Source organism: Knufia obscura (assembly GCF_036327395.1).
Source record: "Knufia obscura strain CCFEE 5817 isolate CBS 148926 chromosome Unknown scaffold_13, whole genome shotgun sequence".
In the NCBI taxonomy this organism is placed as follows: domain Eukaryota; kingdom Fungi; phylum Ascomycota; class Eurotiomycetes; order Chaetothyriales; family Trichomeriaceae; genus Knufia; species Knufia obscura.
This window is the reverse complement of record NW_027042699.1, coordinates 687,261-715,205: the sequence shown is the minus strand read 5'-3', so window position 1 is coordinate 715,205 and position 27,945 is coordinate 687,261. Positions and strand designations below refer to the sequence as shown.

The following is a 27,945-nucleotide window of genomic DNA, read 5'->3' as shown; positions in this document are numbered from 1 at the left end:
GCCTCGCTCTTGCCAAAAGACCCGGTCTCCCGGTGAGAAAGCTGGATCTGATTGGTCAGAAGACGATAGAGCGAGGCCCTCAGTTCTGCGCATTTCCAAGTACTGCGTTTCATTGATGCCAGGATTGCTTGCAAAGTAATAGAATTCGAGACGTTCGAAACCCCACTTCGGGGTCACGAGCATTTCCGTGAAACACGTTCATGCATGGCCTACAATTGCGACGGACGCGTCTCCCGATACCATCACGTCTTCTCTCTCTCCCTGACAGCATCCTCCTACGGGACGAATGCTGCCGATGATGAAGCCATTTCTTGTAGCCCTGGTCAAAGCATGTACGGTGTAAGAGCGGTAGCCGTTGCCGGCAGGCCACAGGGCTCGCAGTCAGCTCCTCCTTTAAACTCGCTCTAACAAGGTGAGTGCTGGAGGATCCATACTGCGATGTCCCTTGATGGGCGCCGTGCTACATGCCATGCTGCGCAAGATGGCAGGGGCATGACCAAGTCGCGACTCCCAGTTGAGATATTTCCTGATTTTGCTGCAACAAGGCAGGCACTCGAATGGCAGGTCAAATAACAGAAGCCACAACCTGCGTGTTGAAACACACACTACTTCAATCGTTACATCTCCTCAGAGCCTCAGCATTCCTGCTGTGGCTGCAACCCACGAATTGACCGGTAACGTGACAAAATAACAAGCATTCAGGTCAATCAGCCATAGTTGTTCGGCTGTCGAATTATTCCACCAGCGCTTCGGCAGCCTTCTTTGGACTCTTTGAAGATCAAAATGTTCGTTCTGATCAAGTAGGCGCCACCGTGTCAAGGGCAGCTTTGGTATGAACAATCGCGAAGGGTCAGTGGCCTTTGGTCAATCAGCTTTTCGATGGGTCGAAGGCGGGCTTGTTGGATCAATCATTGGTCATGAAGCAAGCTCGTAACTCAGTCCGGCGAAGGCATATCCAGCACTGTCTGTTGCTATCATATTGATATTGTTTTGATGACGGGCTTGATCACCGCCAACAGCCCATTGTCACTCTTTCCATCGGCTTGCTGCTTATACAGGACCATCACCTGACCTCACTTTGTTCTTAGCCGCAATCGTCGCGATACCTGGGCGAAATGAGCACTAGATCAAACAGGTTTCAGCTTGCTGGATCAGTGGCAAATGAACAGCAAGCGAACAACGTTCTATATCAGAGTGTCCCTGAACCGACACCACCATCTCATTCCTACATCATTGACGACTGACCAAAGAGGCAAGGCTCAACCTTGGCAGCACAACGTGATAGTTGCACTATATCAACCGAAGAACATCCAGAAGTATAAGTAGTATGACTTCCCTCAGCGCTTCCTTCCTGCCCTTTCAAGTTCCTTCTTCTTCAGACCAAGAACGGATCTACCAAAGTCTCATTGATCTACTACAACTCATAGCTGATCACCTGTCAGCACTTCCTTCTCGATCAAAGCACGTCTACTGACTGTTATAGTATACACTAAACGACCAATCCACAAAACTACCCCTCTACAAAATGTCGAACACTGAGCCACCAAAGAAATACCCAGGCTCACACGGCACAGCCGGCGCCGGGTCCGCCAAACAAGACGAACACGAAAAGAAATTCCGCGCTGATACTGGCAATTACGTCAAAGATCAACTCACACAGCTCGATGGCATGTGTGGCGCAAGAACTCTCAACTGGACTCGAATGCTCGAGGCTGGTGGGTACGAGAAGAGTGTACCCGAGGCAGAACGATACCAACTCGAGGATAAATGCGCAGAGGACGTCGCGGGCGAAGCTGAGCGGATCGGAAGTATGATCGACAATATACAAGAGCGAGGAGATGGTCCGGTCCAAGGTGACGATGACTTCACCAAGATTCTACGAGCAGTTGAGGCTTTTGAGCAACCAGAAGCAAACGATGGCAAGTGGCGAGGGTATGTTCGAAAGAAGATACTCATCGAGATGGTCCACGCACGAATCGTGGAGAAATTGGCGGCTCTCTGAGCGTCGTTTACAGCACATGATTATTACTGAGCGAACAAGGTCCTATCTACATTGAGTATGGGTGAAAATTGAAATGAAGGATGAGTAAATGCATCTACACAATGAAAGAACGTTATGATTGAACACAATAAACCTTATGCACGACAGCACAGTTGCACCCATTCACCCACGAACAGTAGAATTGTAAGTACACCACTTCTTGCGTTCTCTCCTTCAAGCAACAAAAAACCCAATCACCTTGGATCTACTGAACGAATCCAATCTTTCAGATCTACGAAGCTCCGCGTCAGTCGTCAGTACACCCACCTATCAAGCAACACCGACTGACCTCTCCAGTTCCCCCAACTCACCCCATATCACGAACAACAACCACCCCACCATGTCCAGCACCACCCCAAACCCCCCAGCCAACAGCGGTGCCAACCCACCACCGAAATTCCCCGGCTCTCACACCCCATCCACCGCCAGCGGCATGCCCATCCCAAGCGACAACGACAATTCCAACTACAAGAAACTCTCCGGCACCGACCCATCCAGCGGCTCACCAAAGTCCTATCTCAGAAGCGAACTCACCAAGCTCTCGGGCATCCTTGCCTTCAGACTCGAGAACTGGAATGCCCTACTTACTGCGGCTGATTACCACGGCATAATGTCGGAGGGGGACCGGGATGCTCTTGAGGAGAAGAGCGCGGGGGATGTTGCTGCTGGGGCTGCTGCTGTGGGTGAGTTGATTGATGGGATTAGAGCACCAAGTGAGGCAGATGGAGGGGTTGATTCTGTCAAGGTTTTGCAGGCTGTTGAGGCGTGGGAGGCGGCGGGGGATAAGGGGGAGTATATTCCACATCGAGTTCGAACGAGGGTGTTTGTGGAGATGCTGAAGGCGAAGGTTGAGGAGAAGTTGAGGGATCTTTGATTGGGATTCTTGTCGATTTGTTGTCTCTCGTGGAGAGGCCTGTGTGTATGTTAAGCGTCGGTGAATATGGAATGAGGGATGAGTAAAGGCATCCCAATAACAGAAGAAGACTATCGAGATACAAGTATTATCACGTATATGAGCTAGAAGACAATACAAGTCTGTTTTATGGCATTGCAGATGAGAAGCGAGCATATCCCTCGCAAGGTTCGATGCAAGGTCTATGCCGAAAAGCTCCAAGCCTTGAAGACTGAGAAATGACTGAGGAAACAATGCAAAAGCGGCCTCGTAAGGTACCTCCTAAAAACCGAGTGTTTACCACAGCTCCAGCGTAATAGCCAACAAGACCAGTCGAAAACAAGCTGTCTGTGGTGCCAAGAGGCGAAAATGCATCACAAAGGAAGCCAGCTCTTCGAATATATAGAGAGCACATATCCTCACAGAATCATCGAAGTTTCCTGCCAGCTCGAATGAGGAGAAGCTCCGACAACCTGCTGTGTTCGGTCAGCCCCTACCAGCATCACGAAGGGGATCACGGACTCGGCCTGCACCAGGGCATTGGTCTGATGCGGAGCCTGGACCGTGAGCTGCTGCCCGGCCGTGTCTGATATGTCTGCTTCACTATAGTGATGTGGAGCGCCCGAGGTGAGCTGGGGATCAGGCACGAGTAAAGTCAATCTCAATAACAGGAGAAGAGTGTCGAGACGCAAGGATTGTCATGTTGCGCACAACCTGAACACTGGGGAAACCTGCTTCATCATACCGCAGAGCTCTCATCGTATTACAGGTGGCGAGCAAGATGTCTTCCGATGCATGCTATACATGATGTCGGTCAACAATTCGTGATATAGTACTTCCTGCGTTTCTTACCTTAAGCTGTGGTCGACTGATTTGGTACCCAACCGCGCTGCAGAGTCTTTAGATTTCGTCGTTGTGCCTGCGAATCCGGTGTTATTGGGGCCAGTGATGGCTACGTTCGAAACCCGATACTGGTTCGGACCTCTATACCCTCTTGTTTCGAAACCCTGCAGTATGAGTCGAACCACCTTATCGTCGGCCCTCCTAAATTAGGGTAACCGTCGCCGTGGAGGTGTAAGAACATAGAAGAGAAGCAGTTTCAGTACGGAGTATATACAACGTAGCGATATCGACCGCTGTAGACGGGTACCTCCTCGTCGCTATCGACTTAGTAATACGTAGTATCGCCGTGCTGATCAACGTTATCAGCTTAGTAGACGCCTATCTTTACTAGGCTAACGCCAGCGAGCCACTCTTGGCGGCGTTATGCCTATTTAGGTATCGCCGACGAGGTTTCGAACCGTACGCAGTCGAGTATGATAGTGTCGAGACCCCGGGGTTTCGAAACAGCGGGTTCGAGACTGTGCAACACTGATTGGGGCTAAAGAAATGGTTGAAACGGGGTATGGCTGCCATTGTCTCGATTTTCTCTCTCATTCGACCGGTGATCCGTAGGGTTATTGCGCCCCTACCTCGTCATGATCACTGCCTCTGCTTTGCTGCGAGGTTGATTGATGCGTCAGTAGCATGCCGGTATTGTATGCGATCTGGCCACGGAACGACACGGTGCTGCATCCGACCCGTTGTCACAAAGCCGACCAGCTAGGCCTCAGGTAACTCGTCCGCCCCCGAAAAACATTGACTGCAGGAGCCGCGAGTCCTCGTCAGTAAGCACTGGTAATCGTAAGTGCCATCGAGCTGCTTCGAGACGTTTTCCATACCCTAGTGACTTGACTCTAGCCGACCACTGATCGTTAGTTGTGACTCCCACCTCGGATTGTCCAAGGCTGTTACTTTCGAAGCCATCTTGAATGTTTTGCACGATATGTTGAGTTATGTGATAAATTTAAGGAGGCATCTGCGGTCGGATCAGTGCGAGTTGCCAGTTCGCTTCGAAGTTGTTTGTTGCGGCGAGGCTAGACGAATTTTGTTCAATGCGCAAGATGAGGCAAGGCAAACGTTCCATGCGTACCAAGCCATAGCTGACCTTCCGTGGAAACCGGAACTCTGAACCCCATTGTATTCTGCTGTTATCTGTAAGCATGTCATCCATTGGAAAGGATTTCATTGTGGCATAGAAAGCGCCGGGCTGGGGTGAGACAAAAACATCGTGAACTCATTTCATACGTGCTCTAAGCTTACACATCCAACCGTGCTCAAGTCTCTCAAAGTGATCAAAGCTCCTGTGGCAACTCCTGGTATCTTTGTACTTCTCTGCTCAAGATCCCTGCGCTTCCTGCGTTCTGTTTCGCTTGCGATGACCATTGGTAGCGCTGATGCAGACCTGCTTCTTCTGCCATGCTCGCGCCATTTCTCCCGTGCCGAGCACGATCGTTTAGGCGGCTCTTGTCGCACATTAGGGCTTTGATGCTCCTTTCGTGTCGTTGGGTCGTACCCACCTAAAAGAACACATATGCGATCAAGAAGCTGAGTAGGCAAAGAGCAGCCACAATGTGCAGAGGTACACCCGTGTCTTGAGTCTGTTGGACAACCTGCTGAACCTTCTCTTGAGTTTCTGCCACCTTTCGCTGTCTAACCTGAGGATCTGATAGCTGGTTCGTGAGGTCCTTGATTCTGGCTTGTGCAGCAGAAAGCTGCTGGTTGACGTCATCCTGGTTCTTTGGTATGGCATTTGTGACGGAAGAATAGGCGCTCGAGGCACCGGTAGTAGTAGCTTCAGTAGCATGGCTTGCAGTAGATCTTGCGCTTTCTGCTACAGACGGGCTCTTAGCGTCGCTGGAGGAAGCTGGGGCTGGCGAACCATAAGCTGGGGTTGGGGAGGAGTAGGCTGGTGGCTCGTCGCTGGTGACACCACCATTCAAGTGTGTTGAACCACCTGGTGGAAGAAATTGGACTCTGATCTTCTGCTCTTGTATTGAGCCCTTGTTTGTCTTCTCGACGTTCGACCACAGTGTTGCGACGTTGGACTCTTCGGAGTCATCGACGAGGACAGACTGGACGAGGAACTTGTCGCGGCAGCGGGCATCGAGAGGTGGGTCTTCTTTCATAGCCTGGAGAAGCACTGTTCCCTGGTTAGCAACCTGGCCTGTACCTGGATCGAGACACGTACCTTGAACGTCGACAGAGTCATTTGCCTTGATAACACCACTGTTCGGTCGAACGCAGTACCTGGGATAGTTAGCATATTTCAAGGACGTATATGTTGATGCTCATACTGCTTGGGAGCTGTCGTCTTGACCTGTTGTCGGTATATTAGCATGATGTCAACCTTGATTTCTAATTAACATGTGCGTACCTTGAATGCGACTGTGCCAGCATTGTTGTTGGCGAGTCTCAGGACCTGAGTAACTTCGTGATTGAAGGGCCCTACAACAATGTCAGTCCATTCCTTCGCGACGCTCTGCAGCATGGCATACTTCGAAAGCCCAGTTCCTGGGGGCTCAGCTCAACCGACATTGTGGAGATGGATGGTAAAGTATGATGTCGTTGCTTTTTGGTCGGTGGTTCAAGTTATGCGCAAAAAATCCGGGGTTACGAGACGTGGTAACTTATAAGATCGCGTAGCAAAGACGGGGTTTTCGTTTGAGCAAACGACGAAGAAGAAAGTAGTGATTAACAGTACTGGCATGCGACAGCAATAATAAACTTGGCTGGGACCAAGTGAAGTGGTTCACAGCAATCTGGCCTGCAGCGGCCTCCAAACACTCTTGATTTGTCTTGGCGCGATGACGATTGCACCGAATTGCCGTGGAGTGCAGTGGTGGCTTTCCAGTGACAACGATCGGACGCGCCAATACGTGCCTGGGGTATTACCGAGATATCACGAATATCACCCATACTCGGTACTGTCAGGCGCCACCACTTCTACATCTCGAAACTTTCCCAAGTACATAAGTCCCGAGTCTGCAATCTGTATTTATCACACATACAATTTTACGAAAGCCCACCATACAAGTCTGGTCTCTACCATCTCAAACAGTTTACGGAATACATCTCGAAATCAATACCTCCATCATGTCGACTACTGATCTGGACCAGCTCATTGACATGGGCTTCGACAAAGAGAAAGCAGAACTAGCAGTCAAGAAGTCGGGCAACCTGACAGCGGCGATAGACTGGTTGGACAAGAACGCCGACAAGTCTATCGAGCACATCAAGGCGGAGGATACACAAGCTGCAGAAGAGAAGTCAGCCGAGGCTGCAGCACAAGCACAGTCACTAGTATGCAATGACTGCGGCAAGAAGATGAGAGGTGTGGCCGAGGCAGAATATCATGCCACGAAATCAGGCCACGAGAACTTCTCAGAGTCGACGGATGAGGTCAAGCCTTTGACTGAAGAAGAGAAGAAACAGAAGTTGCAGGATCTGAGAGAGAAGATGGCAGCAAAAAAAGCTCAACTATCAGAGCAAGACAAGATCGACGCAAAGCGGAACGAGCAGATCAGCAGGAAAAAGACGAAAGAGAGCGAGGACATCAAGGAGCAGCTGAAGGTAAAGGAGCAGATCAAGGACGCCGAGGCGAAGCGAAGAGAGAAGCAAGCCGACATCGATGCAAAGAAGCGCATACAAGCCAAGATCGCTGCAGACAAAGAGGAGAGAAGACTGAAAGCCGAGCAACAGAAGGCTCTGCGCGCGGGTCAGGCTCCTCCACCCGTGCCAGAAGGTAAGCATGAACATTTATACTATCTAGATCGAAAACTGACCAAATCCACAGCTGCACCACAACCGACTGGCCCCTCTACATCCAAGCCAGCCTCGGAGTACACCGAGACTCGCCTGCGCTTCCAGACACCGAGCGGCAACGTCATGAAGACCTTCCCCGTCGATACTACCCTTTTCGAGGTCGCCTCAGCAGTGGCCGATGAAATTGGTCAAGATGTGGAGAGCTTTACACAAACCTTCCCAAAGAAGGTCTTTGACAAGGAGTTCTTCGGGGAGACGTTGAAGGACCTGAAAATGGTTCCTAGCGCCAGCTTGATTGTCAAGTAGGTTGCCTGTCTCAGTACGACCTTTGCTTCCTTCATTCTATGCCCGAGAGGCAGCGTTTGAATTGTACAACAAGTTACGATTGATGAGGCCATGGCACTAACGAACATGAAAAGACCTTATCCTCTTCCCTGGTGATGCATGTGTGGAGACCAGAGAATAGCATGAACGACAGCGTTAGGGAAGCATTTCTGGCGTCAGCATACCTGAATAGCTAGTCCTCGCTAGTTGGGCAGGAGGATAGAGAAACCCGTCCCTGCTGCAATATTAGACATTGGCGAATAGAACAAGATCCCGGTAGGGTGTAAACGAACTCTCGCTGTGCTGGTGCTGTACTCGTAGAAGTTGCGCAACATCTGAGGCCTTGGGGAGCTCCGAGTCGGGGAGCAGGGGCCAGAGACCCTGATGATCGGCAGTGGGACCACCGTATCGATAATGGTGGCTCAAGCATGTGGCAGTGGTTTGACCCTGGCTCGCCTGGCCAGATTTTTGGATCGTCCACGACGCAGGTACGAGTAAGCTTTGCTGCTGGTATTGATCTGACCGACATTCGACATCGTTCTGCTCACCACGCTCGTTACATTCCTCACCCTCGATGTGCTGTTCCTAGTAGCCTCAAGTGTCCAGTACTCGACACCACCTCACCTAGCCCGATCATGTCAACGACCACGGCCACAGAGACTGGTGTTAAGTCCAGGTTTCGACCTACCTCCTTGAGCACGAAATTGGATGTACAAGATCAGCCGCAGTTGCCAGAAGACAAGTTCTTCTGGACCTATACCGAAGAGCCACACAAGACAAGACGGCAAGCTGTCATCAAAGCACATCGAGATGTCCTTCAGTTATGCGGGCCGGAACCGCTTACGATTCCTCTTGTTACCCTCGTCGTGTGCCTACAAACAGCTATAGCATATCTGCTTCGAAACACATCCATCGTCTCATGGACCTTCTTCCTCACAGCATATGTTATCGGCGCAACGGCAAACCAAAACCTCTTCCTCGCAATCCACGAAATCAGCCATAATCTAGCATTTAAAGAGCCATGGAAAAACAGGTTCTTCGCCATCTTTGCAAACCTACCCATTGGCGTACCATATTCGGCAGGCTTCAGACAATATCATCTCACACACCACAAATCCCTGGGAGTCGACGGAGTAGACACAGATCTGCCAACCGCCTTTGAAGCTGTCTTCCTCGACTCCATTCTCGGCAAGGCATTTTTCTGCACATTTCAGCTGCTATTCTACGCTATTCGGCCCATGATGGTCTACAAGATACCCTTCAACTACGTACATTACTGCAACATCGCAGTTCAAATCGTGTTTGACATGATAATATTGAAGACTATGGGAGGGAAGAGTTTGATGTATCTGTTGCTGAGCTCGTTGTTAGCTGGATCTCTCCATCCATGCGCCGCTCATTTCATTTCAGAACATTATGTTTTCGCAAAATCTACGGTCAAAGGAGGCAAGATGCCAAAGGATGTACCGGTACCAGAGACATTCTCGTACTATGGACCGTTGAATGTGTTGACATACAATGTGGGATATCACAACGAGCACCACGACTTCCCTGCTATTCCATGGACAAGGCTGCCCAAGCTAAATGAGATCGCGAAGGAATTCTATGAACCACTACCGTGTCACAAGAGCTGGCCTCTTGTGCTATGGCAATTCATTGTTGACAAGGAGGTTGGGATGTGGTGTCGAGTCAAAAGAGCAGAAGGTGGTCGCAAGGTTGGACAGTGGACTGAGGCCGAAGTACAGAATTGAGCGCAAATCTCATGAATTGAAGGACTTTCTGCCTCCATTCGATGATGTTTCCCGTTTCATGAAGATCTAATTAGGAAGCGAGCTGCAGGCCATTCTACGCACCGCTGAGATGATAATGTAAGAGTTTGCAGCCCCGCCCTGGATGTCAGCTCATCGTCCTTTTTATGAGCAATCGCCAGAGCTCGAATTGGCGGCAATGGTTACCCGCGCTTGCAGTTCGTGCTGGCCATGTCGGAGGGTGCCCTAGCATTATTCTGAGGAAGGAGCGCGTTTTGCATCGCACCTGCCTCGCCCGAATCTTTGGCCATACTTCTCTCTCGCCAAAATCTGCTGCCATCTTCGTCTTCATCTATCTCTTTTCAACAACGCTCGATTCGCTGCCAGGATGGCTCCAAACCGAGCCATGAGGAGTCTGTCGAGAACACCTAGCACATATAACACCCCCAATAAAAGACCTTTGCCAGCAACGCCTACGCACGATCCACGAAGAAGACGTGTGACGATTGCATCACGGCCGTCATCTGCCCTTTCTTACCAGAGCACTAGTCAACGGACTCCAGCTGGCACACCTGCACCAATACTACCACGTGGCGCGCCTGATGTGCTTTCGCAAGCAGACGAAGATGATGCTCTCGACCATATCATCATGGCTGTAGACAAGACTGGCAAGAACACAGTTGGCTGCTCATACTATGTGGCTCGAGAAGGTCTGCTGCTATGTATGGAAGACATTGAAGATGCAGAAGAAGGCACTATTGACGGTTTAAAACTCGACATTCAACCTACCATCGTTTTGCTCTCGCCCCGACTTGAGATGCCTGAGCAGGAAATTGCAAGGTCCAACTCGTTAGACCTGAGTGGTAAGCTTGTTCAGACCACCATCGTCATAAGCTAATCTTGGCAGATAATGACGAGCCAGCACTACCCTACAAGCTTGAATTGCGTCCCTCAGGTGACTTCAAGTACGAGCAAGCATTACAGAAGCTGTCGACTATTTCGACACTCGAGGCCAGACCGGGGGTGAAGTTCCTTGTACCTGGAGAGGACGAGCTGTACGACGAGCGAAACTACGCTGATGAGATGGGTTTGACTGCTGAGAGGGGCCGGACGCTGCACATCTCTGGTTCTATCAATCTAGACAGCAAAGTCAGTGTTGGCTGCGCTGGAGCTGTCATCACCTATCTACAGCGGAAGAGGCAGTCAGAATACCTACAAGGAGACCCTGCTGCAGACCAGGCCTATCAGATCCTCAGAATGGAAATGTTCAGCTTGAAGGGCACCATGCTGGTGAATCTGGATACCTTGGCAGCTCTTCAGATACTCCAGCCAGAATCACATCCAAACGCTGCAAAGCAAGGGCCTGGCACCTCGGGCGCTAAAGAGTCTTTGTCTATCTATGGCTTGTTTTACCACTTCGTGAAGACACCACAGGGTAGGCAGCGGCTGCGAAACATATTCATCCACCCAAGTACGAATATGGATGTGATCAAAGGGCGCCACGACTCGATTTCAGTTTTCGCAAAAGCTGAGAACCGAGATCCTTTGCAGAAGCTTAGCAAGAGCTTGACCAAGATCAAGAACATGAAACGAATCATGACAATGCTTCACAAGGGCATCGAGGGTGGCAACAGCAACACTGGATCAATCAAGTCTGGAGTCTGGTCATCCCTGCTCGACTTCTGCTTTCATGTCATCGACATCACTGAAACGCTACAAGAAATCATTGGCATTGATTTGGTCACAATATACCGCCGGCTCCGCAACGCCTTCAATCGAGCTGAATTTCAACGACTAGGAAAGATCATGTAGGATGTGGTTGACCTAGAAGAATCACAACAGCAGCGGCGAACTGTCGTCAAACGTGGCATCAACGACGACCTGGATCGAGTCAAGAACGCTTATGATAGCATGGATGAGATGCTGTCCCAGACTGCGATTGAGACGGTGCCCGAACTGCCTGAAGGCATGCCTGTGCCAAGTCTGAGTGTGGTTTACATACCTCAGCTTGGCTTCCACGTTACAATGCCGCTTGAGGAGGCCAGTGACCTTGAAGCTCGTGGACCAAACGATGACTGGGACAGGATGTTTGTGACAGACACACATGCTTACTTCAAGAACAACAAGATGAGGACCATGGACCAAGAACTTGGAGATTTGTGGGCCATCATCTGCGGCATCGAGATCGAAATCTCTCATGGTCTTGCTCAACGAGTACTCGAAAGAGAAGACTTCCTAGTCAAGGCTTCTGAATTGTGTGGCGAGCTGGACAGTCTGCTAGCTCTGGCACATGGTGCTCACGAGTACAAGCTGACACGACCAAGGATGGTAGACGATAATGTTATCGACGTCAAGGCAGGGCGACATCTCATCCAAGAGATGACAGTGCCATCATACGTCGCCAATGATGCTTTTCTGGTTGGCGGTGACGGACCGAAAGGTGAAGATGTTGCGCGTGACGATGCAGCTCCTGAACATCCGAATATGCTGCTTTTGACTGGACCGAACTATTCAGGCAAGTCGGTCTTTCTGAAGCAGGTCGCCCTCATAGCATACATGGCACAAGTAGGGTCATTCGTACCTGCCGAGCGGGCTACTCTAGGCATTACAGACAAGATCATGACACGAATTACCACTCGAGAGACAGTATCGAGAGGACAATCATCTTTCATGATCGACCTTCAGCAGATCTCGTGGGCTCTCAAAGCATTCACTCACCGAAGTCTGCTAGTCATTGATGAATTTGGGAAAGGCACAGACAACTGCGATGGTGCAGGGTTGTGCGCTGGTTTGATCCATTACTTATTGACGCGAGGGTCGATGGCGCCCAAAGTGCTGGCCAGCACACACTTTCACGAGATCTTCGAACAAGGTTTCGTATCTGAGCAGTCCCCAGGTCTCGGATTGAGGCAGATGGAAGTGCAAGTGAGGCACAAGAATCGAGCACGACGAGGCATTGGAGACCACAACAGCGAAGTGACCTACTTGTACAACGTACGGCCTGGACGGAGCAAACTGTCATATGGTGCCCAATGTGCTGCGATGAATGGCATTCCGAGTGCAATTGTTGAAAGAGCATGTGAAGTTGGAGAGCTGGCAATGGCAGGTGAAGATCTTGTTTCGATCTGTGCAAGTGTGTCGCCGGACGAGATGGCGGATCTCCAGGATGCGGAAGCAGTGAGCAGAGCGTTTTTGGAACTTGACCTTGATGCACTGACCCCGGACGAGGTTGCGAACTTCAAGGGGATACTGGATGAGTTGATCTCGAGCAGTTCTGGGTATACAAGGACTGACACGGGTTCTGGAACTGATCTGCCGGCAACCCCTGCGTAGTGGTCGATGAGCGATAGTATGTGCGATTGATCGGGGACATAATTCTGGCCACAAAGCGATGAGGACACCAGCCAGGTAGATGACATGTAGAACACCGACGGCAATCTATCGTCTCGTCTGAAGCAGAGCTCCTTAACGAGTTCAAAATAGTAGAAGCCCTGTCCCCGCCGACCAATCATTGTCGCTCCGCATGAAGCTGGCAGATCCTCGGCATTTCTCCCAGATGCTTCTCGAAAAAAGTGTCCATCTCCCCCAGATCTAGTCTATCCAAACAATCAACCGTCTTGCACTGAAGCTCATCATCGCCGTCGCATCACATACATCTCGCTTCTAAACCTCAACACCCACACATCAACAAAATGGTACGTTACCACCCACGCGCAGCAGCACAACGCGCTCAAGCGCATCCTCCCATCTCCCACTGCATTACAAAGCTACCTTACCCTATCTAACACAATCCCTCTCTCACAGGCCACCTCCCTAAAATCCATCCGCTCCCTCATGCCTCTCCTCGACCGCGTCCTCGTGCAGCGCGTAAAAGCCGAGACGAAGACCGCGGGTGGCATTTTCCTGCCCGAGAGCAGTCTGGAGAAACTCAATGAGGCGAAGGTTTTGGCTGTTGGACCTGGTGCGCTTGATAAGGATGGGAAGAGGATGCCTATGGGGGTTAGTGAGGGGGATAGGGTTTTGATTCCGCAGGTATGTGAACACTTGATGGTGGCGAGAGGAAAGGGGGGAGGGAAGGGAGTGGTAGGGGGTGTTGCGGAGAGATAAGCTAACGTGTGGGTGTAGTTTGGTGGGAGCCCGGTTAAGGTTGGGGATGAGGAGTATTCGCTTTTTAGGGATGCTGAGTGAGTTCATTATTTGATGTTAGGGAGGGTGCGATGCTAATGTGTGATATAGGTTGTTGGCTAAGATTCGGGAGGGATAAACAAATGCGGTCTATCAGCCCATGGATTGTGACCCCTGACTCGATTCCGATTGTTCAACATGTACTGTACCATATGTACCATACCATACCAAACCCACACTCTTCGATAGTCCTGCATCGAATCGATCGGATCTACTACGAGACGAATGAACGATGACAGCTTGAAAAACAGAAAAGAAAAGGAAAGATTTGTTGCATAGAGCGAGCGAGGATGGGTGCATGCATGCATAATATTATACTTGTACACTTCTTGATGTATTTATGGTGAAGAGCAATGGCATTTTTCTCCTCTCAATCAAGAGCGTCCTAAGTTATTGAGATCTTTTTTTCCTGCAGAGCTGCGGTGGTTTGTTGAGACAAGAGCTGAGACGATTGTCTCTGTAAGAGGTTTCTGAGATTCATCGAGATTTTCTAGGTCCCGAGAACGTCCCCCTCTGCACCAGTGTCCTTATTGGTCTACAGATCTGACGTTTCAATCATTGCTGCGATATTCGGATTTGCTGACGAAATCAGAATCTGAGCCAGGAGTACCACCGATCAGCTTGGGAGAAGAGTTCCGAATACTAATTTCACTCTTGGCTATCCTCACGGCACACGCACGATGTCGTGCATAAGATGACTGCATTTCGGACACCAGCCAATTGAACTGCTTTACACGAGCACTTCTGGCTATCAGAGGACATTGAATGGTTCATTGAGACTTGTTTTACAGTAGCACAGATTGCGCTGATCGCTATCATAGCCCATCAGCAACGTGAGTATCATAACATGAATGTTGTGCTGAGGCCGTCGACTCTTGACACTGCATCCGTAGCACCAAGGATGACGCAAGGCAGCACGCTGGTCGTGGCATTCAGTTCAGCCCGGCGTGCTCTGCGCTAAAACACTGCAGTCAGCCGCCCACCACTGCAGGAGCTCGAGTGTGCAGCTTTGAGCTCAAGCACCCCCCACCATCTTGGCTGTTAATGCTCTCGCAACCAACGACCTCCTCCCCTGCACATCCCTCCTCCCCAAACTTCCCTTCTTCGGCGTCAACACCTCCCCACTCCCCGGCGGCCCCTCCAAATTCCCCCCCTCACACCAAGACACAATCCCCTGACACTTCGCATCCCAAAGGTTACACCCCGCGTTCTTGTCCCGCGCGTTAACGGCCGGGTTGACGTTATCCCAGCATTTATCGAGTGTGTCCCAGCAGGTTTGGGATGCGGCCCAGCATTTGGTGAGGTAGCCAGGGGCGTCGTTGGACCAGGAGGGGATCTCGGTGAGACACATGTTGCTGACTTCGAGGATTGTGGAGGGGGGGCAGGCGCCGACGATGGAGGGGGTGGTTGTGGTGGAGGTGGAGTCTGTGGAGGTAGCAGCGACTTTGGCGTTGACGTTGACGTTGGCATTGTCGTCAGATCCGTAAACCTTCGGTCCGAACTCCTCGAACGGCTGCGCAGGCGGGAAAGACTTGTAGATGTTGTAGCTGTTGAATGGCGTGCTCTCATCGACATATCCTGGGATCGTCGCCGTATCAGCGTTAGTCAACTCGCCACTGCCAGATCCACCAATGAAGACCTGCGCACAGCCAACATAAAACTGCGGGTGGATAGTCGGGTTCTCCCCATCCTCCACATTCTGCATTGCGAGGATCTCAGAACGGACAAGGTAATATCCCGGCGCGATATCACTGGGGATGTTGGTGCCCACGATGCCATTCGCACTAATCATCTTCTCGGTTCCCCAGGACCCATCACTGAACCCATCGTACATGATCTTGGCCCAGCCGTCACCCGTCGCCTCGTTGCCATATGGATCGGTGGAGTCAACACCGCCCATCTTCTTCATGTAAACAGCCGTAGTCCCCTTGTGACTCGGATCGATACTCCCCGGTTGAGCGCCGTCTGCCCAGGAGCGGTGCAGGAGCGAGAGGGAGTCGCCGGGGGAGGCACTGCAGGTGCGGTTTACGGCTGTGGCGCCACCGACGCCGCAGGCCATGTCTGGACTGGAAAGGCCGGAGATGAAGCCGGTTGTGGTGCTTGGGTTTGGGTCCATGCGGATGCAGGTGCCGTCACCTTGGGACTGGCCGTTTATGGCGAGGGTGGTGAAGCGGGTGTGTGCCTCGATGGCGGGGAGGAGGGCTGCTAGAGCAGCGATGGTGAAGGATTTCATGGTGTGGTTGTGGTGGGTTCGTGCTTGTGTTATTGGTCGAAGTGCTTGGGTAAGTGGTGGGATTGTTGGTGAAGAGTAGATCGGTGTCTGTCTCAATCAATGAATGAATGAAGGAATGCAATGTTCGATCTAGCGAACTTGAAAATGAATGAACGGCACAGGTCGCAGACCTGATTGAACAGAACAGAAAATCAATGAGTGTGATGAGTACAAATTAGCAGAAAACAACAAGACTCGAGAAGAACAAACGACAGTTATATCAATAAGTTATCATAACAACGACCACAAACAAAGAGTCGTGGGTCACATCCATCCACCTTCACCCTCATCATTTCTTCGACCCTCGTCAGCGGCAATATCTGGTCGAAATGCATATGTTTGCAGATCAGCATGCTTGAGTAAGAGATAAGAGGACTATGATGAACTTGGGTATGCCTGTCTTTGTGTAGTCATGGTGGAGAGGGACCGGTTCGAGGTGCTCAGGGGCGCTTAATGTGATTGGCTGGGATAGAAAGAACGAACCGTGAAACAACCGAATGTTAGCGCGGCTCCAGCGGTCAATCAGAAAAAGTAACCCGTGTCGGTTCATGAAACTTGCTGGATGCTCGTTCTGGACCGTTGAATGGGAGTCCGAAACGTTTCGAAGTACTTTTTCGGGAATTTTGTGCTACTGTGGTGTGCTCGTTGTAATCTTACGCACGACATGTTGCTTGCGCCGTGAAGGTAGTCAAGGATCAAATGCGTATGAGGACCTCTTTTCGCAAGCTGATCTCCGCTGTATGGTGAGTAACACTGTTATTTAGTTGTGTACGGAGTATATGATAGGAGGCCATGAGATAATTCATTCTCGCTGGTCACATGTCATTACGCGACGTACGCATCATTTGCTTGTAGAGAGTATAGGTTAGCACTGTCCTACCTGAGAACATTCCGTAGCATTTGCAGTTCCTTGCAACCAGCCGCGACATCAGATGGCGAGGCCCTAATTTCATGTGCACTGGTGCTCCCGAGATACAGACTGCGACATGGAGAAACTTGCAGCCAGGTCTTCCGAGCGCGCGCGATAGGAGTCCCAGTACTGCTGAGCGGTCGCTTTCTCGAGGCTTTGGTATACTTCGACACCAAGATTAGGAGTCATCTTTATACTTCGTCCGGACCTTGTATTTAGCATTATTGCAACCGCCCGCTGTGAGCAGGCACGGCGCTAGCATGTTTCTCAAGCCAACATGCAATACACCGATATCTTGGCTGCGCAGTTGTACTCATATCGCATGGGTTCTAGTAGTATCGTTTCGGTTGAGCCGGGAGCCGACTCGTGGCTGTATATGCTTGCTTGCGGCTAAATTATGCCTGTTCGACCCTTGTGGCTCCTCAACACACTCACCTTAGTCATGCAGTACTACATATCGCTGTACCGTCTTGGCCTCGAAAAGCGCGACAGGGTCAAAGCGTAGTGCATCGCGGCGAAACTTGACTTACCTTGTAAAGATGTAGTCCAGGACGCAAGAGGTATTGACCATGATGTTCGGGCTTTCTGTGGGACTGGACGCAAGCTAGAACTGGTTGTCAGTGCTGCCCTGCCTTGATTTTAATGGATGTCCTCTGTAAGGAGTTGGGGCTTCGATCATAGAAGTGCTGTGGTATCGTGCTCGAAACTTCGTGGCATCTGCATCGTCATTAGTCAAGCCCATACTTGTCTAACATGGTGTCCTTACCATATCATTTTGGTTCTACCTGACCGACCATATGTGGCAGCCATCGCCGGTCGGCATAATGTTAGTTCTCCCACCGCCATTCTCAAGGCGAGCAGTTCGACCACGCACGTCGTGGACCTGCCTCGCCTTAGGCGCCGCGAGATGTCCTCTAGGGCTAGTATCGCACCGCAGGCTCTTTCCGGTTGTGATATCTCATCTTCTGTGCAGGATTGGACTTCTAATCCATCCGCTCATCAGGACTTCTCGACTTCCTCTCGCGACTCTTGCTCTTCGATCTGCTGCGCTCTCTAGTCTTGCTTCGGCTCCTGCTTCGCCCTCGGTTTCTGTTGCCCTGCCTGCCGCCTCTTGGTTTCTCCTTCGTCGGCGGTCGCACAAATGCGTAGTCCACATTGATAGTCTGATCGAGCAGTTTCGTGCCGTTGAGTGCTTGGATCGCGGCTGAGGCTTCGGATTGTGTTGGGTATTCGATCAGAACGTAGCCCTGGGTTTGTTAGTACTGTCGCAGCAAACCGTGTTGTTGCTCACCTTCACGTAACCAGTCCTGCGATCAAGATTGAGGTGTAGATTCTTGATATCTCCGTACTCTGCGAAGAGGTCTGTGATGTCTTCTTCTGAGGCTTCTTCGTGGATATTTGTCACGATTACGATCCAGCCTTCGATACTTCGTACTGCGACTGCGTTCTCGACAGTTTTGGCTTCGGTGGTGGTAGAGGACTTCTTGTTGACAGGGGAGTTGGTGCCGTCCTCTTCTGCGGGAGGCTTGGTGTCGACTTCCATTTCGGTAGACATGTTTGCGACGAGGACGCAGTGGTGCGCTTCCGGTGGTTCAAGATGCGGAAGGAGGGTAGTGAGCTTGGAGAAGAGTACAAGACTGTGATTTGATTGAAAGGTCTCAATTTCGCGTCACGAAATGTGAGAGAAACAATTGACCGTTTACGCTCCAGCCAGTGATCGCGGCATTTAAGCCTTGGAGCGGAAGTCTTGGCACTGGCGGAGGATTTATCTACGTACTAGTATCTGGACGTGGTCCGATTTGCGACTTCTTTGAGAGAATGATCGAAATCGTGTTCGAAGAAGCGAATGATAAATGTCCCGCCTGTGTTGCAGTCTCTTTATCAGTGCTTCTCCATCTCCTATTCAAGCAGATACTGACTAGAAGATATATATGTATACATATATAATATGTACCGGCCCTTCTACTCTGGCAAGCCCTTCGCTCAATCTTCTCCTCAACTGTCGTCCACAGCCCGCACGCAGTCTGCTCTGTTGCGTTTCTCGCCGAGGCTTTCTATCACGAGGTGAAAAGGGTCAGAGCAAAGGTTGTGGTGACATCAGTGTGATGCTGAGTCATGACCGACGAGGGCCTGAATTCAAGCCCACAGTATTAGGGAATCTGCCATGTATGCTAGAAACTGACCCATATAGAAACCATTGGCGGTTGTTTTGATTCGCATTCAGTTCTATCAACGCAAGTGCAGTGGACAGCATTTTGATCGTACCGCACCCCGGCTCCCACCTTTACTTTGGTAACGTAGCTCGCAGTACCAGACTGTTGTTCAGGAAGTATTCCCTCCTCACGGCTCGAATCAAAGTCTGGGCTTTGCGAGTCTTGCCCATATAAGTGTCCATGACAACTAGTGTGTCCCTTTGATGAAATCCGTGCCATTGTAAGAAGGCCAACGCTGCTAAAATGGACCATGGATTGTCACGAGTGGCTAAATTGATGTCAGAAAGAAGGTAGTCGACCGATGGCCTCTGGCCCAAAAATGTCACTGATAGTGGGAGGGTTGCGAAGAATTTCGTTAGGCTGAGCCGCTGTAATCGAGCTGGCTAGCTTTAATAATCAGGTGGTCTTTTGCTGTGTTTCGTGATTTTCTCTCGACCACCTGCATTCAAACCCTAGCGTGAGAACTCTCAATATCCGAGAGATGCAAATAAGCGATGGCAGAAATCTGTTGGACCACTTCCCCAGTCTAGAAACACAGAGAGGTGACTGGTGCGTGGATGATCGAGTATCTAAGACTCAATTGGAAAGTAACTTCGATGAGTCTGAGACTGAAAATGAGGTTTCGCATAGGGTATCAAGCTGTTCCTCGGAGATAAAGCTGAGGTATGGCTTTGAAAGAGGGATTGCCTAGGGGGCGCTCATGGTCGTATCGAGCTCGGATCAGGCGTCAACGAGAGAGAGCGTCTAGACTCGTAGCCTAAGCGTACGATAACTCTGTAATATCTTTGCGTACCTTTAGCAAAGCGAATGATTCTCACAAAGAGGTTTGATTTTGAAGAGTAGCTGCCTTGAGGCCTGAAGTTCCAGGTGGAGACCGAGGCTCAAAATTTCCTCACGCACTAATCTTGAATTATTCCACCATGGGTATCATAATATTGATTTTGCAAACTTCTGTCACAAATCAACCCACACATCTTGCCCGGCTAGCTCAATCGGTAGAGCGCAAGACTCTTATTCAGATCCATCTTGAGGCTGTGGGTTCGACCCCCACGTCGGGCTCAATTCCTGACGCTTGCAAGCAGCGATTCTTTTTGCGACTTTTTTTGATCTTTCGTCGTCTGGTAACATCGCAGAATGCGGCAGACCGATTGGCGACTAGGTTAACAGAGGTGAGTTGGGGAGAAACTCGAGAAGGCCAGATCCATTTTTGATTCGCAATGCGGGATCCAACTGATAACTGACGATAACCCTGTATACCCTCAAGCATCAAGCACATAAGATTCCTTCTTCAACTGCTTCGCAGCTTTTTTCGCCTGGTGCATGCTCCCGCCCATCAGCTCAAGCGTGCGCATCCGCTCCGTCAAAGCCTCCTCCGACACGTTGTCAAGGACAAATTTGCCCATGTGGCCCCCTCTCCACTTCTGGACGAATTGCAAAGCTGAAGACTCGAAGTCCGGCAAGCCACCCTTCTTGAGCCTACCTTGCTTCCGAGCCAACGCTTCCAGCACAACAAAGATGTCATTCGTCGGTTCACTGTACGAACTGTATAGTGTAGGGTCCTGTAGGTTGAGATGAAAAAGCAAATAATCCGCAATGGTAGTCGGTGGTATGATGGTGTCCTTGACATTTCCGCACAATGCTAGCTTCAGCATACTTTCGGCGTCCGGAACGTATGGTATGAAGACACCAGGGGTATCAATGAGGTATGCACCCTCCTTGCCATTTTCACCTTCCAAGATCTTAACACTGGTGCCGATCTTTCGCGTTACACCAGGCTGATTGCCCGTTTGCGCGGCTTTCTTTTTCCCGAGGCTCACGTTGCGTAAAGCGTTCAGCAGCGAAGACTTACCAACATTTGGCATGCCGACTACCATCAGTCGGGTGCCGAACAGAGAAGTAGAGTCCTTCGCATGTGCCCTGGTGAAGTCAAGGATATTGCGGATGGTGTTTCGAGACTTGATGTCCGAGAACATGGACGTCGCCGGAGCATCCCATTTGCGTACTATTTCTTCTCTCTTCACAAATCAGCTTGTCTCCTGTTCCCTTTAGCAAGACGCACATACCCTTTTGTCCGCAGCTGTGAAGTTGCTGCCCAAGTCTTGTTTGGTGTAGACGATAAGACGAGGTCGCTCGCCTAGATTCTGCTCGAAAAGAGGATTCCGAGATACAAGGGGCGTTCTGTAATCTCGACATTCGACGACAAGATCGATGGATGCTAGCAGGCCTTTCATCTTCGATAGACCGGCAGCATGATGTCCTAAGAAATAGGAACGTGGTATTGACGACAGGTGATCATACACCTGCCGTGGTGCGAAAGAGGCCATTGATAATCTGTGTGATAGACGACATCCATGGTGCCTCAACTCAACGTGTCTGCCGCCTCAGCATTGTTGATGGGTGTGAGGTGCTTCGGATTCCAAGTTCATGGTCACCAAGAGTACTCCGCAGCCGTGCCTTCAGATTGGAGGCACTCGGCACTGATGAAATACGTGCAAAGCCAACAAACAAACATAGCGAAATTGAGTCTTGATCTTGCAAGCCTGCGCACTCTTGTCAACCTCGAACTTGAAACATGATGGTGCCAACCATAGCTCGATGATGCTAACCATAGCTCGATGATGCTACCGCGAAGCACAAGCGTGCACTCTCTATGCCATGTATCAAACTCTGGTAGCGCAAACACGCGACATCACGATTTGTTCAATACTCTAAATGGCAGTCACACCGAGTCTCCTGTACTGCGCGACTTCCCTTACTTCGGTTTCTTCTTGTCCACGACTTCCCATACACCCTGCACCCATACGCGACGGCAATGAGCGCCCTCGTGTCTCGCACTTTCTGCCGGCATTCATGGCAACTACTTTGTCCTCGATATGGATTCCAGCATGAGTACCATCTTGCAAGAAGTCCACAACGCGTCCCCCAGTACCAGGAGCATACTCCTCCCAGCGTACTCCCACGTTGATCGTTTCGACGCCAGCTATAGTGGTCAGGTACTGAAACACTTTTTACACAGATCCGACTTAGGGTTGTTTTGCTTCCGCATGTCTGTCGCACATCTTCTGAGCTGGCACAAAGCTGTTGTGCTTCCAGCTTACGCTTTCATTCGCGGCTGCCCTCGCTCGCATTATACGAGATTGATCTGACAGAGGTGTTGCACCTGGTATCCGAAAACATAGGTGTAGGAAAAGGGTGGTAGGGAGTGGGCTAACTTTGAAAGGTTTCGTTTAGATGTCGAAAGAGCTTCAGCACATCCTACGATGGTTCCTTGACTGCTGTTCGAGCACAGTAGCTGAGCCGCACATGGATCTCGGGTAGCAGCCTATTCAGAGACGAGAACTTTCCTCCCTTCGGCAAGCATGGCACAGACGAAAACGTTCGAGGTATGACATAGTTGCCCTGGCACAGCATAACTGAAATATATAGGACACAATGCCCTGCTTTCCTCTAATTGGTCTCCCGAACACTACGAAGACTGATGCGGCTATGCGACGTCGACGACATCATTTCCAAGAACCGCTGACACTTGTACTGCGACCTTTGTTACACAGCCAAGTGTGGCATGTGGTACATGAGAATACCTAAACTGTACTCGATTTCAATATTTATTGGTAAGACATTCGATCGTCGATGCTCAATCTGCCAGACGCAAATTTATACAAGGAAAGGGCTGAATCACGTTGCTCTGAGCACGGCTACAGATGATCCTTTGCGATTTACATGGTCGTGGACAGTTTTGCCGGAAAGAGCTAACCAGAAGTTCGATGTTCAAAAGCACTCGCAAATCTCCGCCAATCACAAAACTATCATCCCCGAATCACCACTCTAATCTCGAAACAGGCAAGCTGTCCAAGCATCTAGCCACTAGCTCATAGCCCAAATTCCAATCAACGTGGGCCAGTCGAGATATCGATATCGTTGTTCAGTGGCAGGCCTGAGTTGTCTGTCTCCCCCTCCTGCAGATACGCCGGGCTAAACATCAATGCACGGGCTGCATGTCAGATCCAGCCCTTCGAGAAGTTCACGCTATCAACCTCCATCTGGCAGCTCTGTTCCGAAGAACGCTGTGGCTCCACAAAGAAGTGTGGGGTTGCCCTCTCTTGTCCTGCGCCCAGCTTAGATAGCCGCTTGTGTGAACGGCAGCTACCTACCATGCTTGAACGACTACTGTCCATCCTGGATGGGTAGCGTCAGAGTATATGTGCTCGGCACGCTCCACGCTGGTCATAGCATGAGCCTTGTCCCGGATCATGATCGAATTATCCTCCAACTGATATGACTTGTAGTGATTTGTTTTCCTGATCTGGTTCTTAAGCTTCGCAATTCGTGCAGAAACCACGAGAGGTCAGCTTCGTTATGTATACATGAATCAAATGGTCGACTACGCCGAGTCTCAGGAACAAAGAAACGAGTCATCGGACGACGAACACCACTCACACCACCCAGTATCCTGACGAACTCTACCTCTGCATTCGCTCTCCATCAGCGATCATGTTGTCATATCTAACTGAGCGAAACATCCTGTATACTGCCATAGCAGTATGTCTGTGCGCAATATCCTACCTTAGTCTGAGCCAACGACAACGAGATGTAGTAGTCGGAAGGCTCCGTCTGAGAAGACGTCGTCCGTCTTCAGCTGATACGCCACCGCGTTCTCTTTCCCCAGAGAAGAAAACACCGAGCAACACGAGTCCGAAAGCAAACGAGTTTGTCAGACAATACCCGCCGTCTCAACGACACGTGCTGGCAGAGCTGGCACAATCACTACCATCAAAGCAACGACAAGCCCTTGGCGACCTCAGCTTTCACCAAGAAAACTTCGAGAGATCTTTACTTAGCTTTGAGGAGGATTACCGAAAGGCTGATCCTTCAAAGTATGTCTACACTGGCTTCTCCGTCAAGGAGATCAAAGCCCTCGGAGATTTCCCGAACTATGCCACCCTGTCCGGCGTACCGTTGCCTCAACCCTACAAGGAATTCAACCTCAACACCGCACAGCCTCGACCGTACAGACCATTTCGATGGGCTTATCACCAGACCATGAGCCTTATGAGGATGGAAACTGATTGGTGGCTCGAACTCGAAAGTACTTACACGAGCCGCATCACACAGCGGAAGTCTTTGTATGCTCAGCACGGTGAAGCGGTGCTACAGTGGTTACCGGGTTCGGAGCTTGCGTGCAAAGAATTGATGGAGATGGCTTTGCAGTTCTACTGCAGCAGGCACCCGCAGTTTTTTTCTCTCTACCCGTCGCCGTCTGATGCTAGCAAGACGATCTTCGAGAACAAAATTCTCGGCACGACGCAAGTCGTTCAAGAGAAGCACCCATTGCTCGTGCTCCTGGACAACGTCCCAGAGGATTTTGCACTCATGCTACGAAATCCACAGACTGGTTACTACCACTTCCGAGCTGGTATGATTTGTTCTGCATTGGGCTGGAACACGGGTACGAAGATTGGCAAGCAGTTGCATGAAATTCATGCTGTCATCCCTGACTACAAGGAGAAGATGCAGTTCAGCATGGATAGGCAAGTTCTATCGATACGGTATCTGCAGCAAGGCTGACCATGAAAATGCAGATTCTTCACGAAAATGCCTACCGAGAAGCCAATTCAGCGTGGTTCATGGGGCTTGGAAGTCGATCAGCCCCTCTATATGCCACCAGGTAAGCCAGCTATGTTCTTCGTGCTGCGGTCGATCTGGTTGGTAAAGCTGACTTTGCTGCAGGTGACCCTCATGAGAAATACCGCGATTTCCAGTCACCAGATCTTACACCTGAACGCCTACATCTGCGCGTTGATTGGCAAACTCTGCGCCGCTTGCCACTGTCAGGCGCCATTGTATTCAATTTCAAAGCTCTCTTCACACCAGTGACCGAGTTCAGAGACGAGCCATATGTTCCTAGTCTGATACTGAAGGTAATGAAGGAGGGCAAGGAGAATCTTATGAAGTACAAGAACACGTGGCATACTGAGCATGTCGGGATTCCGGCTTTGGAAGAGTATCAGAAGGAGCAGATTGAGAAGGGCGTGATCGAGAAGGATTGGGTGGTTGAGACTCTGGCACAGGTGAGTTAGCCAATAGTCCGTGCTAATGAGCAGTGTACTAACGATCTCGGTAGAGCCCGTTCTATCCTTCGTGGGAAGAGAAGTGGCATCGTAAGCAAGGCTTCTAGTCTTCTTCATATTACTGGACATGGCTTACGCGATTCATGGCTCAATGTGTGCCGTACGTATTTGGGCTTCTCAATCAAGGTGTTCATGGTCAACCCAAATAGGCTTCACGTGCTCCGTCCTGGCTAGCGTGGCTGCCACAAAGTATATGAAGTATCTAGGTCATGACGATCGAGCACATGCCGCGTCGGTGAAGCCTGGTTTCACTTGGCCAAGACTCTCGTGAGTGAAAATGCTTCACGAGGCTGCATCAATTTCTTCAGTCTTTTCACCTGCGACCCCCATCTTCGCTATCTTTTATTTTCATATTCAGCACAACTGCAGCTATGAGCCTCCACGTTTGGATCAGCAACATGGAGTCTCTCGCCGACCTTGATGACGAGACTCTATTCACTCATCTTGCGAAGTATCGTGCTGACCTCGCAGCGGAGAAGGCACAGATCGAAAATGATGAACAGCACGATGGCAATTCCGAGTATGCCGATAATCTCGCCGCAATCGAGATCTATCTCGAAGAGCTGGAGATCCAGCGAACAGTAGCACGAGATGCAAGACTGGCTGAAAGCATTGTCGAGGCTAAGCTCACGGATCTGTCTACCGTCAGCGAGATCACTCAGCAGGAACAACAAGCCCGTGAGGATCACGCATACGCCAGACGTCTCGCCGAAGGAGAAGACGATGCAGTCGCACCGACTAATGACAACAACGACGATAATACAGCGCCGAGCTATGAAGAAGAAATCGCCAACGCAACTACACCTGCATTGTCAAAACTAGCGGGTCTTTGGGTATCTGCAAAGGCTGGTCGTGCTCTTCATCCAGAAAACAAGGAATTTGACCCTGATCCGGAACCAGAATTCGAAGGCCTCCTACGGGCGCAATGCTGTCTATGCCTAGACCACAAATCATACTTCGAAACGGTCGCTGTGCCTTGCGGTGATACATGGTGCCAGGATTGTTTGCGCGAGCTGTTCTATGACGCTTGCCGTGATGAATCACTATACCCGCCACGATGTTGTACAGAGCCAATTCCGGTCGCCAGCGTCGAAGTCCTCCTGCCAAGAGACATGATCGTGGAGGTGGAGCAAAAGAGAGTCGAGCTCAGCACCCAAGATCGAACCTACTGTGCCAATACCGCATGCTCAAAGTTTATACCACCAGCAGACATAACATCCGATATTGCTGAATGCCAGAAGTGCAACTCCCGAACCTGTATTCACTGCAAGAAAGAAGCTCACGAGAATGAGTGCCAGGAGGACGCCGATGCACAAGCCGTACTCGAGCTAGCTGAACAAGAAGGATGGAAACGATGCGGCAACTGTCAGGCTATTGTTGAGCTCAAACACGGATGTAACCATATTAGTTGCCGCTGTGTGAGTCTCTCCCTTACTGTGCCATGCTACGTACTAATATGAAGTAGAGCCACGAGTTCTGCTACAAATGTGGTGTTGTTCCGTGGAAGAACTGTGGATGTCCTCAGTGGGATGAGGAGATGCTAATCGAGCGAACTCAGCAAGTTGCAGCAAGAGAAGGACGGGACGTGGCTGAAGTGAGAGAAGAGATCATCACACGGCATAATTGCAACCACGTGGATCATTGGGAATACGTTGGTGGTGGCGGACGGTGCGAAGAGTGCTCCCAGCGGTTACCGATCTTCCTCTTCCGATGCGATCGATGTCATTTGGAGGTATGCAGAAGATGTCGGTTCACCAGAATTCGTTGATGAAGGATGATGCTTCAGCTTTGGATTAGTTGTGGTTGTATCGGGACGTATCGTTGTGTTGATGTGGGAGGGCACCAGTTCAGAAACCAGCAGAAATGGAGCTGTCGGATGCCAGATTGCAACATCGATCTACGGGAAGAGTGCTCATGTCGATAGTACACAGTCAGCGGCGTTCAGAAGGACATCCGGCTGAGTGTGGATGGTTGCTTCCATGTACAAAACCTCATAGCTTCCTTGTACAAGCAGGAGCAACCACAGCATCAACGATATTACGTTAGCCGTGTTCTTGCACATTTAGCCACCTGACCGTGCTTGCCTCAGACGTGGCGTCCTCGAAAGTCCTGCAACTGCGGTGACACGTACTTGCCCCCGTCTTCCCATTCCGATTTGCCTGAGCAGAAGTTTCGCTTCTCCCAACCACACAACCCTCCTACGTTCACATCATGGCTTTGCCATACTCGTCTCCGTTCCAACCCTCAACCAAACATGTCATCAGCTCGTCCCAACCTCATCGGCTCCCAGCGGTACAAGCTCACCTCAATCTCATCTCACTCTCACTTGACCACCCATCGATACCCGGCTGCAACCTGCTCGACCAGCATTGTGCCTGTTTCACATACCGCTCCGCCCATCACCTCAAACGCACAAATGTCTCGCCAATTGGTAGGCGATTTGCCTCCAGCGTACGATCACCCTATGTTTTCGATTACGCCCAAGCTTGTTACGACTTGACGGCTTCAGGGCGTGGTGCGAAGCAGGAGTGTTCGAGGGAGATACAAACGAATGACAGATAAGTATATATGTATCGTACTCACATGGT

The 27,945-nt window shown here is 50.5% G+C and overlaps 12 protein-coding genes and 1 non-coding gene across 13 annotated transcripts; 9 read left to right on the top strand and 4 right to left on the bottom strand.

Annotated features, from left to right (window-relative positions):
• Positions 1-330: 330 nt before the first annotated feature.
• On the top strand, positions 331-2,002 carry PMZ80_009432 (uncharacterized protein; the record flags this gene model as incomplete). The annotated part of the gene is made up of 2 exons (XM_064877826.1): positions 331-339; positions 1,484-2,002. The coding sequence occupies 2 exons, from the start codon at positions 331-333 to the stop codon at positions 2,000-2,002; spliced, it is 528 nt and encodes a 175-aa protein (XP_064726551.1).
• Positions 2,003-2,381: 379 nt separating this feature from the next.
• Positions 2,382-2,915, top strand: PMZ80_009431 (uncharacterized protein; the record flags this gene model as incomplete). Its single annotated transcript, XM_064877825.1, has 1 exon — positions 2,382-2,915. The coding sequence occupies one exon, from the start codon at positions 2,382-2,384 to the stop codon at positions 2,913-2,915; it is 534 nt and encodes a 177-aa protein (XP_064726550.1).
• Positions 2,916-5,332: 2,417 nt separating this feature from the next.
• On the bottom strand, positions 5,333-6,350 carry SCS2 (phosphatidylinositol-binding protein scs2; the record flags this gene model as incomplete). The annotated part of the gene is made up of 5 exons (XM_064877824.1): positions 5,333-5,955; positions 6,004-6,062; positions 6,110-6,132; positions 6,190-6,260; positions 6,311-6,350. The coding sequence occupies 5 exons, from the start codon at positions 6,348-6,350 to the stop codon at positions 5,333-5,335; spliced, it is 816 nt and encodes a 271-aa protein (XP_064726549.1).
• Positions 6,351-6,908: 558 nt separating this feature from the next.
• Positions 6,909-7,883, top strand: PMZ80_009429 (uncharacterized protein; the record flags this gene model as incomplete). The annotated part of the gene is made up of 1 exon (XM_064877823.1): positions 6,909-7,883. The coding sequence occupies one exon, from the start codon at positions 6,909-6,911 to the stop codon at positions 7,881-7,883; it is 975 nt and encodes a 324-aa protein (XP_064726548.1).
• Positions 7,884-8,536: 653 nt separating this feature from the next.
• On the top strand, positions 8,537-9,652 carry DES1 (sphingolipid delta-4 desaturase; the record flags this gene model as incomplete). The annotated part of the gene is made up of 1 exon (XM_064877822.1): positions 8,537-9,652. The coding sequence occupies one exon, from the start codon at positions 8,537-8,539 to the stop codon at positions 9,650-9,652; it is 1,116 nt and encodes a 371-aa protein (XP_064726547.1).
• A 385-nt stretch (positions 9,653-10,037) lies between these two features.
• Positions 10,038-11,461, top strand: PMZ80_009427 (uncharacterized protein; the record flags this gene model as incomplete). Its single annotated transcript, XM_064877821.1, has 2 exons — positions 10,038-10,512; positions 10,557-11,461. 2 exons carry the CDS (start codon positions 10,038-10,040, stop codon positions 11,459-11,461), a joined length of 1,380 nt encoding a protein of 459 aa, XP_064726546.1.
• Positions 11,462-11,560: 99 nt separating this feature from the next.
• On the top strand, positions 11,561-12,982 carry PMZ80_009426 (uncharacterized protein; the record flags this gene model as incomplete). The annotated part of the gene is made up of 1 exon (XM_064877820.1): positions 11,561-12,982. One exon carries the CDS (start codon positions 11,561-11,563, stop codon positions 12,980-12,982), a length of 1,422 nt encoding a protein of 473 aa, XP_064726545.1.
• A 1,867-nt stretch (positions 12,983-14,849) lies between these two features.
• Positions 14,850-16,067, bottom strand: PMZ80_009425 (uncharacterized protein; the record flags this gene model as incomplete). Its single annotated transcript, XM_064877819.1, has 1 exon — positions 14,850-16,067. The coding sequence occupies one exon, from the start codon at positions 16,065-16,067 to the stop codon at positions 14,850-14,852; it is 1,218 nt and encodes a 405-aa protein (XP_064726544.1).
• A 1,932-nt stretch (positions 16,068-17,999) lies between these two features.
• PMZ80_009424 (uncharacterized protein) lies at positions 18,000-18,571 on the bottom strand (the record flags this gene model as incomplete). The annotated part of the gene is made up of 2 exons (XM_064877818.1): positions 18,000-18,263; positions 18,308-18,571. The coding sequence occupies 2 exons, from the start codon at positions 18,569-18,571 to the stop codon at positions 18,000-18,002; spliced, it is 528 nt and encodes a 175-aa protein (XP_064726543.1).
• Positions 18,572-20,206: 1,635 nt separating this feature from the next.
• On the top strand, positions 20,207-20,288 carry PMZ80_009423. The gene has a single exon. It is a non-coding gene; the product is annotated as a tRNA-Lys (tRNA).
• Positions 20,289-20,488: 200 nt separating this feature from the next.
• Positions 20,489-21,460, bottom strand: mtg1 (Mitochondrial GTPase 1; the record flags this gene model as incomplete). The annotated part of the gene is made up of 2 exons (XM_064877817.1): positions 20,489-21,244; positions 21,293-21,460. 2 exons carry the CDS (start codon positions 21,458-21,460, stop codon positions 20,489-20,491), a joined length of 924 nt encoding a protein of 307 aa, XP_064726542.1.
• A 2,260-nt stretch (positions 21,461-23,720) lies between these two features.
• Positions 23,721-25,404, top strand: PMZ80_009421 (uncharacterized protein; the record flags this gene model as incomplete). Its single annotated transcript, XM_064877816.1, has 4 exons — positions 23,721-24,775; positions 24,809-24,894; positions 24,957-25,297; positions 25,351-25,404. 4 exons carry the CDS (start codon positions 23,721-23,723, stop codon positions 25,402-25,404), a joined length of 1,536 nt encoding a protein of 511 aa, XP_064726541.1.
• Positions 25,405-25,755: 351 nt separating this feature from the next.
• On the top strand, positions 25,756-27,125 carry PMZ80_009420 (uncharacterized protein; the record flags this gene model as incomplete). The annotated part of the gene is made up of 2 exons (XM_064877815.1): positions 25,756-26,775; positions 26,823-27,125. 2 exons carry the CDS (start codon positions 25,756-25,758, stop codon positions 27,123-27,125), a joined length of 1,323 nt encoding a protein of 440 aa, XP_064726540.1.
• Between the last annotated feature and the right edge of the window lie 820 nt (positions 27,126-27,945).